The 18911-nt window shown below is 36.7% G+C and overlaps 1 protein-coding gene across 1 annotated transcript in view; it reads left to right on the top strand.

Annotated features, from left to right (window-relative positions):
• PIK3C2G (phosphatidylinositol-4-phosphate 3-kinase catalytic subunit type 2 gamma) overlaps positions 1–18911 on the top strand; it is a 417122-nt gene that overhangs the window by 159143 nt on the left and 239068 nt on the right. Inside the window, exons 16-17 of the mRNA XM_012559647.2 lie at positions 4756–4849; positions 6532–6626. Of these exons, the coding sequence (XP_012415101.1) occupies positions 4756–4849; positions 6532–6626 (189 nt within the window). The remainder of the gene's footprint in view (positions 1–4755; positions 4850–6531; positions 6627–18911) is intronic.

The following is an 18911-nucleotide window of genomic DNA, read 5'->3' on the forward strand; positions in this document are numbered from 1 at the left end:
TCCGTTATTCTTGTGCATTTTTTTTTTATTATTGTACTTTAGGTGAAAATTTACAGCTCAAGTTAATTTCTCATGCAAAATTTTATACACGTATTGTTATGTGACACTAGTTGCAATCCCTGTGATGTGACAGCACACTCCCCGCTTCCACCCTGGGTTTCCCATGTCCATCTAACCAGCTCCTGTCCCTTCTTGCCTTCTCATCCTGCCTCCAGACAGGAGCCTCCCATTTGGCCTTGTGTATCTGCTTGAACTAAGAAGCACACTCTTCACAAGTATTATTTTATGTTTTATAGTCCAGTCTAATCTTTGTTCGAAGAGTGGACTTAAGGAATGGTTTTAGTTCTGGCATAATAGAGTGTCCGGGGGCAATGGCTTTGGGGGTTCCTCCAAGTCTCAGTCAGACCATTAAGTCTGGTCTTTTTACTAGAATTTGAGTACTGTTCCATACTTTTTTGCCGCTCCATCAGGGACTCTCTATTGTGTTCCCTGTCAGGGCAATCATTGGTGGTAGCCAGGCACCATCTAGTTCTTCCGGTCTCAGGCTGATGGAGTCTCTGGTTTCTATGGCCCTTTTGTCTCTTAGGCTTAAATTTTCCTTGTGTCTTTGGTGTTCTTCATTCTCCTTTGCTCCAAGTGGGTTGGCATCAATTGAGGTATCTTAGATGGCTTATCACAGGCTTTTAAGACCCCAGATGTATTCGTGTGTACTTCTTAATGTCTTCATTTATCTTGGTCAGGTTGTACAGACTTCATCCATATTGGGTATTGGCTTTCCCATCACCAAAAATAGCAAGTGTCTTCTATTTAGAAAGTGTTTCCCCTTCCTTCCCCTCCTATTCCTGGTAGCCATCAAAGAATGTTGCTGTGTGTATACTTATTCTTGACTTTTTATAAAAGTGAAAGCATAGAATATTTGTCCTTTTGAGATTGATTTATTTCACTCAGCATGATGTCCTCCAGATTCATCCACGTTTTAAGATGTTCCATGGGGTCATCGTTATTCTTTATATTACATAGCATTCCACTGTATGTATGTACCACAATTTGTTTATCTATTTATCTGTTGATGGGCACTAAGTTGTTTCCATCTTTTTGCTATTGTGTAATTTACTTTCTAGTTGAAGAATGAGGACACATACATAAAAAGTAATTCTAATACACACTAACATATCAATAACAATAGGAGTCAGAGTCACTCAATGTTGTTGGTGACCAGGGAAGAGTGATAATTAAAGAGTGGGACAGTCATCTTCAAGATTTCATCCACATTTTGAAGGAGGACTAGAACCTTAATGAGAAAAGAATGCAAGTGTTCCAAGTGGAGGTTACAGTGCTCATAAATGCACATGCACATGCCATTTTCAGATTGCAAATAATATACTAATGAGCTGGAATGGAAAGTATAATCAGTATTATGGTAGGAGAAAAATCTGGGGTGTTCAGATATCCTTGAATATCTAGATCAGCATTATGGATTTAAGAGAAGTCCTTCGAAAATAGAAAGCCATTTATTTTTATGAGAAATGAGCTTACAAGCACAGACCGTCCCCGAGTTACCACGGACAGATTACCCAATAAGCAAGGTATGCAAGGGCTTACTTGTGCTCACTTACTAATCTGTAATGCTCCATTTCTGCTTTTCTCATGTGACTTGTGCAAACATGAGTAGAATTTCACCAGATGGGAAAGGGGGAAATTTTAACCAAGAGGGGAAAACAGAGGCAAAATATGACTCTTAAAATTTCAGGCCTAGTTAATTGGGGAAAGATGATAACACAGGCTGGAAGAAGGAAATCTTGCAGTAGAAACAATTTGAGAGGAAAGATAGTGAGTTCAGGTTACGTGTTTTTCAAACATATATGTAGAGAGTATTACTACTTTGTAGACATTGGGGACACACCAGTACACAGATACAAATTCCCTGACTTCATGGAGTTTACGTTCAAGTGGTTGGAAATAAATACACAGCATGTAATGTTCACCAAAGGTTTTTGTTCTGTCGTGACATGTTTATTTTCTTTTTTTCCTCTCTCTGTCATCCACATTAATAAGATGAAATCAACATACAAGAAAGTATAGATAACTGGTATCTGGTTTAACAAATCATCTGCTAGGCAACACAATGTGCCAAGTAATCTCTCTAAGACTTCAAACTGTCCTCAAACTGACCTTGATGTCTGCAGGCATCAGACAAATGGTTTAGTAATTGAGAGCAATAAATTAGAGTCGATCACATTTAGTTAGGAGAACCTAAAGTCTTTATGTGCTGAAACAAGCAGACCTTCTTCTGGCTTTGCATTTTTATTGCACCATTTTTGCTCTCAGTCTATTTTTGATGTTATTCTGAGATCTTCTGACCTTAGTGGTATTCACGAGATGTGCGTCTGGGCTACAGTTCTTGCTAGGTCTCATTGCTAGAATGTTCCAAGAGAAAAAAATGATTGGAAAAGTATTTGCAGGTCAGAAACAAGGGTTTTGAGTGACTAACCTTGGAAGTGAAATTCTTGTTGCAATTAAAATATTCAGTTTAAACGAAGAAAAAAATATGCAACCTGTTTAAACATTACGTTTCAAACTGCTTTCAAGGACATCTGAGGGATACTGAGTAGTACCACTTTTTCCTTGACTCTGTAGTTGCATAGTATTCATTTCACCCTTCAGTAACCTGATAAGCTGAAAAGAGAGTGGACATTAAAGACTTCACAGTTTGCTGACCTTCACTATGTTGAGAACCAGTCTTCAGAGCTCTCTCCTGACTGGTTGAAAAGCGTGCAATTAATTTCCATACAAAAGGGCTTTGGCATTTTATCTGTTTTATTCATTTATTTGTTTTTAAATAAGTCACTATAAGCAGTTCTTTCCTATTTTAAACTATGCATTAATTTTTCTGAAAACTTGTTTATTTAAAATTGTTTTAACCAAAGCCTTAGTTATATCTAATCATGGCAAAAATCAAGGTCTTGTCAAAACTTGTGAAAGCAGTATTAAGTCCCAGGTTATCTCCGGGAACTTCCCTACAAGCTTGGAGATAATTGAACCTAATTCTTCTGATAGAGTAAAATGATGATAATCTGACCCCAGCTGAGGGTAAATTGTCTTTGAAATAGGATTTTAAATCCTAAATACCATCACAAATTTAGTTCAATAGCAAATTTATCAAGTGCCTGTTGTCGTTAGGTGTCGTCGAGTCGGTTCCGACTCATTGCAACCCCACGTACAACAAAATGAAACGCTGCCTGGTCCTGTGCCATCCTCACAATCGTTGCTGTGTTTGAGCCCTTTGTTGCAGCCACTGTGTCAATCCATCTCATTGAGGGTCTTCCTCTTTTTCACTGACCCTCTACCAAGCATGGTGTCCTTCTCCAGGGACTGATCTCTACTGATAACATATCCGAAGTACTGAGCTAAAGTCTTGCCATCCTTGCTTCTAAGGAGCATTCTGGCTGTACTTCTTCCAAGACAGATTTGTTCCTTCTTCTGGCAGTCCATAATATAGTCAATATTCTTCACCAATCAATGCCATAATTCAAAGGCATCAATTCTATTTTGGTCTTCCTTATTCATTTTCCAGCTTTCACATATATATGAGGCAATTGAAAATACCATGGCTTGAGTCCGGCACACCTTATCTCAAAGTGACATCTTTGCTTTTTTAAAACACTTTAAAGAGGTCTTGCGCAGCAGATTTGCCCAGTGCAATATGTTGTTTGATTTCTTGACTGCTGCTTCCAGGGTTGTTGATTGTGGATCCAAGTAAAGTGAAATCCTTGACACCTTCAGTCTTTTCTCTGTCTATCATGATGTTGCTTATTGGTCCAGTTGTGAGGATTTTTGTTTTCTTTATGTTAAAGTGTAATCCATACTGAAGGCTGTCATCTTTGATCTTCATCAGTAAGTGCTTCAAATCCTCTTCACTTTCAGCAGGCATCATCTGCATATCACAGGTTTTTAATGAGTCTTCCTCCAATCCTGATGTCATGTTCTTCTTCATATAGTTAAGCACTGGGCACCTGTAGGCACTTAGGAAGAAAGACCTGGTGATCAGCTTCCTAAATATCACAGCCATTGAAATCCTTTTGGAGCACAGTTCTACTCTGAAAAGCATAGGATCAGTATGAGTAAGAATTGACTCAACAGCCCACAGTTTTTTTTGTTTGTTTTGATTTTTAATGGATCCTAGATCTTACAATAGGCATAAGAAGTTCAAAAATGAATAGGGCACAATTACCTTCAAAACTTTCACAGTCTAGTAAGAGTTAGCCTTATTCAATTATTTTTATTTATTTATCGAAAGGTACTTTGGATTTCTCCTTTTCACTAAGATCTGGCCAAAACCCATTAAAAAAAAATTGAATCCCATTTTTAATCATATAAACTGTCAGGTTTTCAGCTGGCAATAATTTACTTAGCAAATTCATGGCTAAATGAGAAGCAAACATTTTCATTTTATTTTAGAAAAGACTAGGTAACTCATTATCCATGCTTCATAGGTCAGAAAATTGACAGGAATCTGACTTAATCTCAGGTTTCCAAAATGTCTGTCCAGAAGAGCTTTCTACTGGAGTCCATGTGAGAGTATAGAATATGGAAAAATTATTATTGTTTGGAATTAATGATCATATTAATTGATTATAGGATTAATATTTTGACTTTATGCACTGGGTGTAGTATTTATTTTCTATTCTCCCTCACATTTATCATGCATTATCCCATACCATTAACTGCTTATTAAACATTCTAACTTTGCATTAGTTTTCCAGATCAAGAAATTCGTAAAGCAGCAGTTCAACAATTAGACAACCTCTTGAATGATGAACTCCTGGAATATCTCCCACAGCTAGTTCAGGTAAGAAGAGCAGATTTGCCAGCGTATTCCAGCATTTTCACTAATAATTCTCAAAAAGATCCCAATGAATCAACAGTAGACTACATAAGAGTGTTGCTGCAATTTGGCCAACCAAAGGGATAAATCATAGCTCATATGTCAATATGGGTAATGCAGAAAATTTCTAGCCAAAATTGGTAGAGTTATTTTTAAAAGTGTATAAAAGGCAAAAAGGGGGAAAAAAACAAAATTAAAGCCAACTTCACTCAGTAATTGCAAGAGGGGAAAAATAGCAATGCTTGTAATTGAATCTTTTTATCTGACTGTATATATGAAGCAATAACAAATTTCATAATCCAGAGACACTTTTTTTGTGAAGGTGGCTTGAACTCCACCAACTACCCTCTCATTTATTATCCTGTGATCTGAAAGCATAAATAAGGAAAAGAAACAAAACTACATAAAGCCGAATTAATGTAGTTGTGTCTGCTTTTTTTATCAGTTGCACATCAGCTTATAAAGCTATCAAATACATTGTTAACATTTTATTAAAATGTACATGCTGTTTTCCCTGGTCTTTTTTCAAGCCTCTTATAAGTCCTTCTGTACTCTGCTACAATTTTGTTACTGTGAAAAAAGAATAAAGCACAGAAGCGACAACATACACACTGGGAGAGAATTTGGGGAACTGTATACTGGACATAGGTCTAATATCCAGAATTTATAGAATACTCCTACAGCTTAACAAGAAAAAGCAAAACACCCCCATCAAAAAAATGGGCAAAGGACGTGAATAAGCATTTCACCAAAGAGGATATACAAATGGCCAACAGCCACATGAAAAGATGCTCAGCATCATTAGCCATTAGGGAGATAAAAATAAAAATTGCGATGAGATACCACTTCACTCCCAGTGAAATGGCTAACATAAAAAGACTTCAAAAAAAAAAAAAAAACACAAAATAACAAACGTTGGGGAGGATGCCCAGAAAAGGGAAACCTTACCCACTGCTGGTGGGAATGCAATATGGTACAGCCGTTCTAGAAAATGATTTGGTGGTTCCTTAAAAAGTTGAAAATAGAACTACTATATGACCCTGTAATTCCACTCTTTGGTATATTCCCAAGAAACCTGAAAGCAGCAACACTAACAGACAACGTGTACACCAATGTTCTTTGTAACACTATTCACAATAGACAAAAGGTGGAAACAACTCAAATGCCCATCAGCAGATGAATGGATAAACAAAATTTGGTGTATACGCACAGTGGAATGTTACTTTGCCATAAAGAAAAATGAAGTCCTGCTCCATGTTACAATATGGATGAACCTTGAAAACATGCTGCATAAAATAAATTCAATCACAAGAAGAAAAATATTATCTCAATAATATGAAACACTTAGAATAGGCAAATGTATAGAGATCAGAGTTTACCAGTGGTTACCAGAGGCATTAGGGAAGGGGAAAGAGGGGAATCTTTGTTTAGCTAGCATTAAGGTTCTGTTTATGGGGACAGAAAATATGTCAAAGGATGTTGGTGATAGTTGCACAAAATTATTCATGTAATTGCCCTTACTGAATTATACACCAGAAGAATGTTGAATTGGCAAATGTTGTGTTACCTGTATTTTTACAATTTAAAATAATTATTAAAGAATATATTATTTTAAAAAAGTAAAGTAGTTGTGTCTCTTACTTCAGGCTGTCAAGTTTGAATGGAACCTTGAAAGTCCTTTGGTGCAGCTCCTACTACACCGCTCACTGCAAAGCATCCAGGTTGCTCATCGTCTTTACTGGTAAGATGAACGAAAATAGATCGGGATGCCGTTTTAATTGGCAACTTCTCTCTGTGGGGTAGCATTAGAAAAATTAGAGTATTCCTTTTCCTTGAAATCCACTTAAAATTCAGCCAAGTTTGGAAAAGGTTATTTCTGTTTATGAGTATAATTTAACTTTCATGGTTTTCAAATTTGCCTTCGGACAGTTGTTGCTGTTTAAATACAGTCAGATTTTAGATTTGGATAATACCTTTCCTATAACTTTAAATCACAAGAAAAATACAAAATGCTATTTGTGGTCATGCTACTTGTTGAAGATTTCAATATAAAATCTAGTTATAAGAATGTGGATGTTTGGCAAGTGTGAATGCTTTAAAAGTAATTTCTATGCAATTAGTTAAATTAGTTATAAACAGTGGAATCTAAAAGTTTGTTATAAAAATTAGAATCTAAAGGCGAATGTATACTCTTTTCGTTAAACAGTCCTAGAGCCCTAAACTTTTCCTAAAGCATAAATTTGGAATATTATCAACAGGGAAATAAGATTTACTTAAGAGATAAAGATTATGTAAGAGGTGGGAATTTCTCCCATTATCACCTACTTGATTCTGTTGAACATGATGTTCTTTGTAGGTTTTTTTCTTCCAACTCATCTTTTATTATTAACCTTGTAGACTCAATTTCATAGCACAGAATTTTAACAATTGCAAGTGTCAATGGCCTAAGGATAAAATTGGATCCATCTTTTGTCCTTACATATGTATAGTAGGCATCATTAAATGGCTTCATTTCCTAGCTAAGAACTGTAATAGAAAAACACAAGTCAATAACATTTTTAAGTATCGTGTTTTTTGCTTCAAGAAAAATTACTCATATTGATATTACTCTTCCTGTGAAGATGTGGGAAAATGACTCAGGCATTCCATAACAAAGTAGAGACACAAGGAACTTATCAAGGACCAATGTTTGGTTTGCTGCTCATTTTCATTTTAAATGGCTAATATAAAAAGCAGAACATTTTCTCTAGTATGTCACTATAATGAGGCATCAGATACATTAACTAGGCCCTTCACTGAATGGATTGTCCTATCAAATCTCTGAATGGAAGTCTTTTTAACTTTTCAGTCAGCTGCCACAGTGCTAAAGGAAGTTAAGTGGAAACCCCGTGGTGTTCTTCTGTCGTATGAAGAGTAGCACTCCCATTAAACTCAATGTTTACTTCTGTTAATACTTTACTTTTGATTTGTTGTGCACATTCATTGAAATGAAAGCACGTTATAAAGTAATATGACCAGATCTCAATCTTGATTTAAATATTTGAATCAAAATGTAAGAGTAAGTAAAAAGATCATTTTCTTTGGGACATGATTTTAAAAAGCCATCCTAAAAAATAGAATAAAATAATCAGGACTTATCCTAATAAATGAGTGATATAATACTTGTGCCATCTTAGTAAATTCTTCATCTGCTAAAGTGGTATGAAAAGTGGAGTCATCTAAAAGGCAACAATGAATGCAAACAAAATTGTAAATCAGTGTCATACATACAATTCAGAATTAATACAATTATGGCACTGTTTCCAAAGGGTTTGGGAGGAAAGTCTTTCTATGTATAATTCCAACCCTTACGAAAAAGAAAAGGGCCAGTTACAGAGCCCATTTATCCTCTCACTGATTCAAGAAGAGAGTGAGCAGGATAGGAGGAATATAAAAGAGTATAAATTATAAATGGATGACTTTGGGAGGGTGCTTATTTTGTGAGAATATAGAAAAAGAGAATAAAAACAAGAAGGGAGGTTTTTAAAATACCTATGTCGCTTTAAAAAACAAAAATGAGAATCAGGCAAAATGTACTTGGCATTAAATATTTATATTTAAAACATGTCTTGGGGTGAAGAAATAGCTATCGTGTAGCATTATGTTTAGGAAGTAGTTGTGTAGAGAATGTTTTGAGTTAAAAGTTTAGAAATTCAGCTCAGACCCCTCATGAACCACTCAAAAAAATACTCCACATTCTTTTCTTTAAAAAAAAAAAATGCAGTGCCCTAAATAAGAAAATAAAGCTAGTGAGTCATCAGCCAGTAGTTTAATGAATTTTTTCACTTGGATGAGCTACCACTTCCTCAAATCCATGTTGAGCATGGAGCCTTGGAGTCTTCTCTGGATAGTTCCTGTTCTCACGGGCATGCACCTTTGTTCACCAAGCCATATAAGTTGTTACCTTCTAAATGGCTCTCCCTCCATCCCCTGCTTCTACTAGCCACTGCCACTGACCGGAAAGTTGTGCCACCAGATATTGGACGATGAGTAAATAGGCTTGTACAGAAAACTATCTTGACTTCTTGCCATCACTGAGGGTCACCTTTGGAAAAGGGAAAATGACGTAGAGTTACTGCCAGTACCCTATATTGGAAGGGTAAATATAGGATGGTTAGTCCTTATTTTTCAAGAAAAACAAGTGAACTTTGTATCTGGAATTACAAAAGCTTTACATCCCAGTTTATACCCAAAAGGTAGCTGTAATTGGGAATCATAACAGTTTGGGTTCATGCCCAAATGTTTCCATTTTGGATAGGAAACAATTTGACTGATAGTGAGGAAAGGACTTCACCTTGAAGGGCCCTGACCAAACTGGCTGGAACCCTACATCATTTAGAAAACCGTCCCTGTCCCTCTCTCCAGCCACCAGCCAGGGCTGAGTATTGCTTCCATGTGGGGTTCCACAGTGTACTGTATCTAACTTTGACAGACGTCATATCAGACTACCTCAACATCTCTATTTCCTTGTCTGCTTCCCCTCCTGATTCACATATTGGCTAATAATGATGGCAATTATGCCATACTCTTCAGAATGCTAATCCCACCACAGTATCTGGAACTCAGTGTTTTGTTTTATTTTAATTCATGAAGATACAGAAATTTCTTTAAGACCATCAATATTTTCACATACTAGAATCCCATGGTCCTCACAGAATATGAAATTACTTCTTAAACTCAAGCACTGTTAAAGGCACTGTTGTAGCCCCATCCAGATCCCATCTACGTGGCTGATGCATCCATTTCCCAGCTTTTATGAGTGTCAGCTGTTAATTGACAACTGCCCCGTCTCCAGAGAACTGCCCTCTGTAACATAGCCACCCAGTCTGTGAGGTGGAAAATCTCTAAGGTACAATTTACATTCCAGACCCTCCCCATGGATCTGATTAAAACTAAACTTGATCCAAGACCATGTCCTGGTTAACTCTTCCCGCTTCCATGTAATGCTTCCCTTACTCCCTCACAGGATTTTTTCCTAAAGAACACTTCCTCAGTAAATCACATAAATTTCTGTGTTCTAGGGAATCTGACCTAAGATAAGCATTTCTTCATTTAAGATAAAGAATTTAAATATGTTTTTTTAAAAAATGGAGCATCAGTATGCTATGGGGCTGTGTCATAGGTGGAACAGCAATATTGAAGTCTTCACACTTCTGATACTAAGTCCCGTTGAATAGGCTCCAAGAGAGAACCAATTTGAATCAAAATCACTATGGTAGAGAGCCATTTTACAACAAGGCCCCTTTATAAATTATATGATTTAAGGCACGTGCTCCAAAAATCTACAAATGTTCTTTCCCTTTAGAGTGTGAGAACCTAATGTTTAGTTTGAAATGAAGCTCCCGTTTACAAGCTCCATAAGTACAGGCATTTTTTTCTGTTTTATTCACTGATATATTCTAAGTACTTAGAACAGTGCTTGGGACAGTACAGGCATTCAGTAAATTACTACTGAATGGATAAATAGGATTAAGTTTCCTGTGCACATGCAGACCTGTGACAGAAGGGGGCAGAAGAGAGCTGCTTGAGCCTTCAGTCTAGCTGGAGGCCAAACCACAGCTGATAGGGCTAGCACAATTGCAGAAGATTGTTCCAATCAGAAGCTAGGCAGTGGCTATCAGGAGTGAAGCCAAAACTGGAGGGAGAATGTGAGCAGAAGCCAGGGCCTAACCTGAGTCAAGAATTAGGGCCTGAAGAGCAAGTGCCTGCTGGGCAGTTGAGAGAGCCACGGAGTACATTAAACTAATGGTGCCTCTGATGCCACAGGCCTTTTCAGGGTGGAATGGGGTATTAAAGGACCAGATTCTGTGAGCTTTCATATGCTACCCATAAAAATGAGATGATGTCAAATCTGCCCATTCATTTTCTAATCAATCTACCCAAAACTTCTTTTCGTCTAGAATTTTGTGGCAAGTTCTCAAATCAGAGAATACTTTAAATGTAACAAAGTAATGTGGAAATTTTGCAACATGTGATTTGAAGCCACACATGTCCCTCTCCCCCTTACTCAAAATATGTCTTCCCTAATGAAATTGTCCCAAGAGTGAGTCACTCCTTTAGGGTAAGTATTCTTCCTGCTAAGCGGTCCTCTTCTGATATGAAAACTGTGTGTGTGTGTGTGTTCAGAACATAATGGTTATGATGAATTAGTTTATCGTGTTCATTTACATGATAAACACTGAGATGTTAGACGACGTTGTGCTGTTAAGGATAAAGCAAAGAATGGTCCTTCCCTTGGAGTAACTCATGGGCTAACACACTGGCATCTGGGTAGCAGGAAGGAGCCCACTGGTTATCTGGCAGGGACAGAGTAGAATGAGGAAGCTGATAAAAGAAATTAAGTCCATTTTACAGCTTTGCTTATGACTTGTTGCAAATATAACTCCAGAGCATAGAGGCTAGGCTAGACATCAAGAAAACAAAACCTAAATGTGCACTCCCATTCTGTCAGTTTTAAATACTGATAAAGGCATACAAATGAATACACGAAGGAGGTAAATGCTCTCTCTCTCTCTCTCTCTCTGCTTTGATGTCTGAAACACCCCCGAAGTGAGGGTAAAGATCTGTACTTCAGGGAGTTATCACAGGGTAGCAGCACGCACATGATCGAGAATCAATAGGAAGTTTAGAAGCCTCAATTCTTCACCTTCTATATTGCTACTGATTCACCTTTTTACCTTTACAGTGTAAAAAATAATAAATTATGGCTTCACTTTTTTGTAAGGCAAAGATCTGTCTCACTTCACTTTTTTTTGTAAGGGAGAGATATCAATTTAATATTGATCTACTAAAGTCATCTTTCGTTGTGCGGTTCTCAGAAAAATGTACAGCAGATAGAATCCCTACAATAAGCAATTCACTTAAACTAACTATTCTTTACCCCCAACCAACCTGAAGAAAAAATGATGAATATTTGGAAGAAAGTTTTTATTTTACATAGTAATCTGTAAAATCCATTAGCATAGTTTTCTAGTTCAGGAATATTGCAAGGACACTAGTTTTTGTCTGTTTCATGTCTGTTCTGTGTGAGAGAACTTTTATGTAGTTTCTTTAATAACAATATTTTTTAGAACCATACAATTTTTTAATTAATTTTCTAATATCATTTAAGTCTTATTACTCCTATTAAATATATATGAAAATAGAATCTTACACAAAAGTTCTATCACAAATCAGTGCAAAAGCCAGGAACAGAACTTTACCTTAAATTTATCCCTTGTTTAAATGATTTTCCCTTCAATTTCTTCTCTTTTGTAAAAGAAAAAGAAAGAGGAAAGAGTTATTAAAAATGGTCGTTTTATGTACACACACTGACCTCAAGTGTTAGAAGTTGGACCTGAGCTGGTTTTTGGGAACTGAACTCCCTAATGCACTCTCCAGCAATTTTTCATTATAGTGGCGGCTTGGAATTACATCACTGCTTCCTTAAAGAGTAGTCTGGTTTATCAATAATAATATTAATCTTCTACTGTCATAGTTTATGCTAGAGATTTGAACTGAGGCCTTAAAAAACAGTATTATAATGCTTAATATTCATTGTTTCTCAATCAGATATGGTTTTGCTCTAGCCAAAATTATACATATATAAGTGTGTATATATGTATACATATATACACACACACATATATGTTGTTGTTGTTTTCGTGTGCCGTTGATTCTGACTCATGTTGATTCTGACTCATAGTGATTCTGTAGGACAGAGTGGAACTGCCCCATAGGATTTCCAAGGAGCGGCTGGTGGATTTGAACTGCTGACCTTATGGTTAGCAGCCTGAGCTCTTAACCACTTTGCCACCAGGGCTCCGATATATATATATGTGTGTGTGTGTGTGTGCGCACATGTATGCTCATGCACTTATGTGTATATAGGTGTGTGTGTATGTATATACATACACATATATACAGTCAACAAAAAAACAAAAAGGCATTCTGTTTAGATTATCCTTGTCTTCTAATAATATTAAAATTTGACTTCCAAAATCAATACACTAACAAATATTCACAGAGTCACAGGATACTGGAGTAAAATAGGACCTTAGGGATCATCTGTTATAATACTCCACCCCCCCAGAAAAGTGTTTCAACAAGTGAAGTGATTCATCCATTGACGATCATCTAACTGGTTAAAGAATTGAGGTTAGATCTGTTTTTCATGAATTCTCATGCCCAGTTCAGGTCTCTTCCAATTCAACATGTACTTCCAGAAAAGTGCACTTTTAAAAGAATTCATAAAATTGTTTTTTCTATCATTATTTAGGAACTCATATAAATACTGAAGAGCTGGATTTTCCTACACTTGAAAGCAAAACTGAAAACAAAACAGTGTTCAAAATTAAGATCTTTGTATCTTATAGCTCAAAATTTTGTCCATTAGTTGTTAAGGTGTATTGTCAATTACAGATGTACTGTCAATTATAATTATAAATTAATAAATATATGTAATATGCTCCAAAAATATAGATGAATGAAGTTTGAAGTAGACAGTAGGTTGTTTCTGGAATCTTTCTTTTGTAGTGCCTAGTTCATACTTCTTGTTAGGTGTCATACAATCGGTTCTGACTTATAGTGACCCTGTGTACAACACAAAACACTGCCTGGTCCTGTGCCATCCTCACAATCGTTGCTATGTTTGAGCCCATTGTTGCAGCCACTGTGTAAATTCATTTCATTGAGGGTCTCCCTCTTTTTCACTGACGCTCTACTTTAGCAAGCAGCGATCAGTCCCTCCTGATACCATGTCCAAAGTTCATGAGACAAAGTCTTGCCGTTCTCGTTTCCAAGGAGCATTCTGACTGTACTTCTTCTAAGACAGATTTGTTCATTCTTCTGACAGTCCATGGTATATTCAATATTCTTCACCAGCACCATAATTCAAAGGCATCAATTCTTATTCGGTCTTCCTTATTCATTGTCCAGCTTTCGCAGGCATGTGAGGTGATTGAAAATGCCATAGCTTGGGTCAGGTGCACCTTGATCATCAAAGTGACATCTATGCTTTTTAACACTTTAGTTAAAGAGGTCTTTTGGAGCAGATTTGCCCAATGCAATGATTGATTGATTTCTTGACTGCTGCTTCCAAGGGCATTGATTGTGGATCCAAGTAAAATGAAATCCTTAACAACTTCGATATTTTCTCCATTTATCATGATGTTGCTTATCGATTTTTGTTTTCTTTATGTTGAGGTGTAATCCATACTGAAGGCTGTAGTCTTTGATCTTCATCAGTAAGTGCTTCAAGTCCTCTTCACTTTAACAAGGTTGCGTCATCTGCAAATCGAAAGTTGTTAATGAGCCTTCTTCCGATCCTGATACCATATTCTTGTTCATATAGTGTGGTTTCTCAGATTGTGTCATCTCATAACGCAAGCTGTTAATGAGCCTTCTTCCAATCCTGATACCATGTTCTTGTTCATATAGTATGGTTTCTCAGATTATTTGCTCAGCATACAGACTGAATAAATTTGGTGTAAGGATACAACCTTGACACACATCTTTATTGATTTTAAACCACTCAGTATCCCCTTGTTCTTTTCGAACAACTGTCTCTTATTCTTTGTACAAGTTCTGCATGAACACGTTTAAGTGTTCTTCGTAACGTTATCCATAATTTATTATGATCCACACAGTCGAATGCCTTTGCCTAGTCAGTAAAACACAGGTAAACATCTTTATGGTATTCTCTGATTTCAGCCAAGATCCATCTGACATCAGCAATGATATCCTTTGTTCCACATCCTCTTCTGAATTCAGCTTGAGTTTCTTTCAGTTCCCTGTCCAAGCACTGCTGCAAGCGTTTTTGAATTATCTTCAGCAAAATTTTACTTGTGTATGATATTAATGATATTGTTTGATAATTTCCACATTCTATTGGATAACCTTTCTTTGAATTGCAGAAATATGGGTCTCTTCCAGTAGGTTGGCCAGGTAACCATCTTCTAAATTTCTTGACATAGATGAGTGAGCACTTCCTGCATTGCATCTGTTTGTTGAAACATCTCAGTTGGTATTCTGTCAATTCCTGGAGGCTTATTTTTTGCCAGTGCCTTCAGTGCAGCTTAGACTTCTACCTTCAGTACCATTGATTCTTGATCATATGCTACCTCCTGAAATGGTTGAACGTTGACCAATTCTTTTTGGTACAGTGACTCTGTGTTATTCCTTCCACCTTCTTTTGATGCTTCTTGTGTCGTTCAATATTTTGGCCATATAATCCTTCAGTATTGCAACTTGAGGCTTGAATTTTTTCTTCAGTTCTTTCAGCTTGAGGAACACCAAGACTGTTCTACCCTTTTGGTTTTCTAACTCCAGCTTTTTGCACATTTCATTATAATACTTTATCTTCTTGAGCTGCCCTTTGAAATATCTGTTCAGCTCTTTTACATGATCATTTCTTCCTTTCACTTTAGCTACTCGACGTTGAAGAACAAGTTTCAGAGTCTCTTCTGACATCCATTTTGGTCTTCTCTTTCATTCCTGTCTTTTTAATGACCTTTTGCTTTCTTCATGTATGATGTTCTTGATTTCATTCCACAGCTCGTCTTGTCTTCGGTCATTAGCGTTCAATGTGTCAGATCTATTCTTGAGATGGTCTCTAAATTCACTGTCTCCCTGTGGGATATACTCAGGGTTGCACTTGGCTCTCGTGAACTTGCTTTAATGTTCTTCAACTTCAACTTGAACTTGCAGATGAGCAATTGAGGATCTGTTCCACAGTCGGCCATGGCCTTGTTCTGACTGATGATATTGAGCTTTTCCATCATCTTCTCCCACAGATATAGTCAATTTGATTCCTGTGTATTCCATTCAGTGAGGTTCATGTGTATAGTTGCCAGTTATGTTGTTGAAAAAAGGTATTTGTAATGAAGTCATTGGTCTTACAAAATTCTATCATGTGATCCCTGGTGTCATTTCTGTCACCAAGGCCATATTTTCCAACTACTGATCTTTCTTCTTTGTTTCCAGCTTTCACATTCAAATCACCAGTAATCATCAGTGCATCCTGGCTCTATGTTTGATCAATTTTAGACTGCAGAAATTGGTAAAAATCTTCAATTTCTTCATCTTTGGCATTGGTGATTGGTGTGTAAATTTGAATATTTTAAACACTAAATTTGCTGTCTTAGTTTTATTAATAAATGACATATGATAAGAAAACAACTAGTAATTTAATTAGGAGACTCAATCTGTACTTACCCTTCAGGACATAGTTCATAAAACTAACACTTCCTCAGTATTTTCTCTAAAATACTATTTAATTAAGCAATTAGAAATATGCTAATGCAATTCATGTTGGCCCTTTTCATCAAATTAAATAAGATAGAAAATAAATTTCTACAGTCCAGGTCAGAATTTGGCAATAATAAAATATAAGCAAAATCAATCTTTGGTTCTCTTCTAAGTAAAAATACTCAGTCAGCAATTGGATGTGGAAGTCTGGAGGGCAGGGGAAAAACCTGGACTGGTGATAGAGAATTGGAAGTCACCAACACATTGATTATGTGCTGCACAGGCCCCTTTCTTCTTACAGTTCAGTCATCCCTCAAGTTTGGAGTTCTTGCCTGGTTCCCTGAAGCTGGACACAGATAAAGAAAGAAAGAGTGTCATAGCATCATAGCATCACATAGAAGTTATTTTTAGATGCCAGACCTAGAAGTAGCACATATCTCACACAGACACACACCCATATGTATATGTGTGTATATGTATATTCCATAGACCAGAAGTCACCTAACTGTAAGGGAGTGTAGGAAAGTAGTCCATCTATAGATACAGAAGCAAACAAAGATAGTTTGACTTGGTGAACTCACAGCGGTCTATGGCACAGACATAATGCAGCATAGATGACTCAAGAAATTTGAGCATCTTCACTTAAAGCACAACAATAAAAAAACAAAAGAAAGAAATTTGAACATCAAGTGGTAGAGAAAAAGGACATGGTAGTTAATAGGGGCAGAAAAGCCAGTACCCATCTTCACATATACAAATTGATTTCTTTCTAAAAACTAAAAGTGGTCTCAACAGAAAAACAAACAAAAAAAGGAAACTACTTGATTGAGAATCATTATTTTGACCTACATTCTCTAAAATGTCTTTGGTTTTTACCCAACAATTTGATAAATCATTTCAACAGGTTTAATTTATGGGTGTATTTTGTAACCATTTTTTTCCTGGAAGGTTCATTATTGAGATATTTGTTTAGCTGTGGTGAGTGACTGGTGTCTCAAATAAAAAGGTCCAAAGTTGAATTCAGTATTCCTGCCCTTTTTTCTTTCAATCTGCCCCCACCATTCACAAACTTTTTTTTTTTTTTTTTTTTAAATATATGCACTTCCCTGGTTAACAGCCAGGAGCCCTGGTGGCGCTGTAGTTAAGCACTTGCTGGCTAACTGAAAGGTCAAAATTTGAACCCATCAGCTGCTTTTCCACAGAAAGATGTGGCAGTCAGCTTCTGGGAAGATTACAGCCTTGGAAACCCTATGGGGCAGTTCTGCTCTGTCCTATAGGGTCACTACGAGTCAGAATTGACTCGACAGCAACAGGATTTTATTTTACAACCACTATCAAGATACTCAAGGTGGTAAATATTGGAATCCTGACTGTTGTATCATAAATCCTGACTATCATTCTTCATAAATCTTGGATTTGTCTCTTCCTTTCTGTTTCCACGGCTAGTACCTTGGCTCAAGGCATTATGTTCATCTACCTGGATTATTGTTAACAGCCTCCTATTGTTTTCCCCAGCTTCTATTCTTACCTATCTCCAGTCCATTCATGCTCCACACTGCTATCAGAATAATCCTTATATAATACAATTTGATCACTAATTTATAAACTAGGCTCCAGTTCCGGGATAACCTACAGCTGGTTAGATAAGCCCATAATTTCAATCCCCCCTTTCCTGCTGACAGGGTTGAGAATTGTTAGTTTATGAGATAAAATCCGTTTTCCCTTAACATTACTTTATATGGATCTTCACGATCTCAACTCCCTATCTTGTATCACTTTCTACATCCAAACATAGTATTTTGCTATTCTCGCATTAAAAAAAATAATAATAATAAAATTAAAAATAAAAAACCACACCAAACCCAATGCCATCGAGTCGATTCCGACTCATAGTGACTCTATAGGACAGAGTTGAACTGCTGCATAGGATTTCTAAGGCTCTAATCTTTACAGAAGCAGACTGCCACATCTTTCTCCTTCAGAGCAACTGGTGGGTTTGAACCACCAACCTTTCAGTTAGCAGCTGAGCACTTAATTAACCACTGTGCCACCAGGGCTGCTAATTCTCACATAGTTACTCAATTTTCAAAGCTCTTTCATGCCCTGATGCCTTTGAACATGGCGTTTCCCTCTGCTTGAAGTGCAGTTGTCCCTTTAGGACTCAGGTCAAAACTTCTGTCCTCTTTGAAGATGTCTTTGACCTCATCCATTGTACACAACTTAGGAATGGATTACCCCATAAGCAAGATATGAATGGACTTAATTGTGTTTATGTACTAGTCTGTAGTGTGTACTAAAGATTAATAAGTAAACACAATTAAGCCTGTACATAGCTTGCTTACTGCAAGCCTGTGTATACCGTGCTTATTGGTTAATCCACCCTTGAGTCAACTCTAATATAATTGTTAGTATATTGAATCCATTTGTTTACATAACCATTTCCCTATTCTTAAAGATGCTCTGGCTGCAAATAATAAAAAATCCTGATGAGTTGGTTTAAATGATATGAAAAATTAGTTATATCACATAACAATGAATTCTTCAGTAGAATGGTTCCAGAGTTTATTAATGAGTAGCTCATTGATTTTATCGTAAACCCCAGTTCCTTCCATCTTTCTGCTGTGTCATCTTCAGTGTATTGACTTGTCCATATTCTAGTTTTCATCTCAGTTACAAGGTCACAGTTGGCATCACATCAAAACATGACACCATGCAGCAAAAGAAAAGAGTCTGTCACTTCCCCAGAAAGAAAAATTTGCCT

Source organism: Trichechus manatus, unplaced genomic scaffold, assembly GCF_000243295.1.
Source record: "Trichechus manatus latirostris isolate Lorelei unplaced genomic scaffold, TriManLat1.0 scaffold00289, whole genome shotgun sequence".
Classification (NCBI taxonomy): Eukaryota; Metazoa; Chordata; class Mammalia; order Sirenia; family Trichechidae; genus Trichechus; species Trichechus manatus.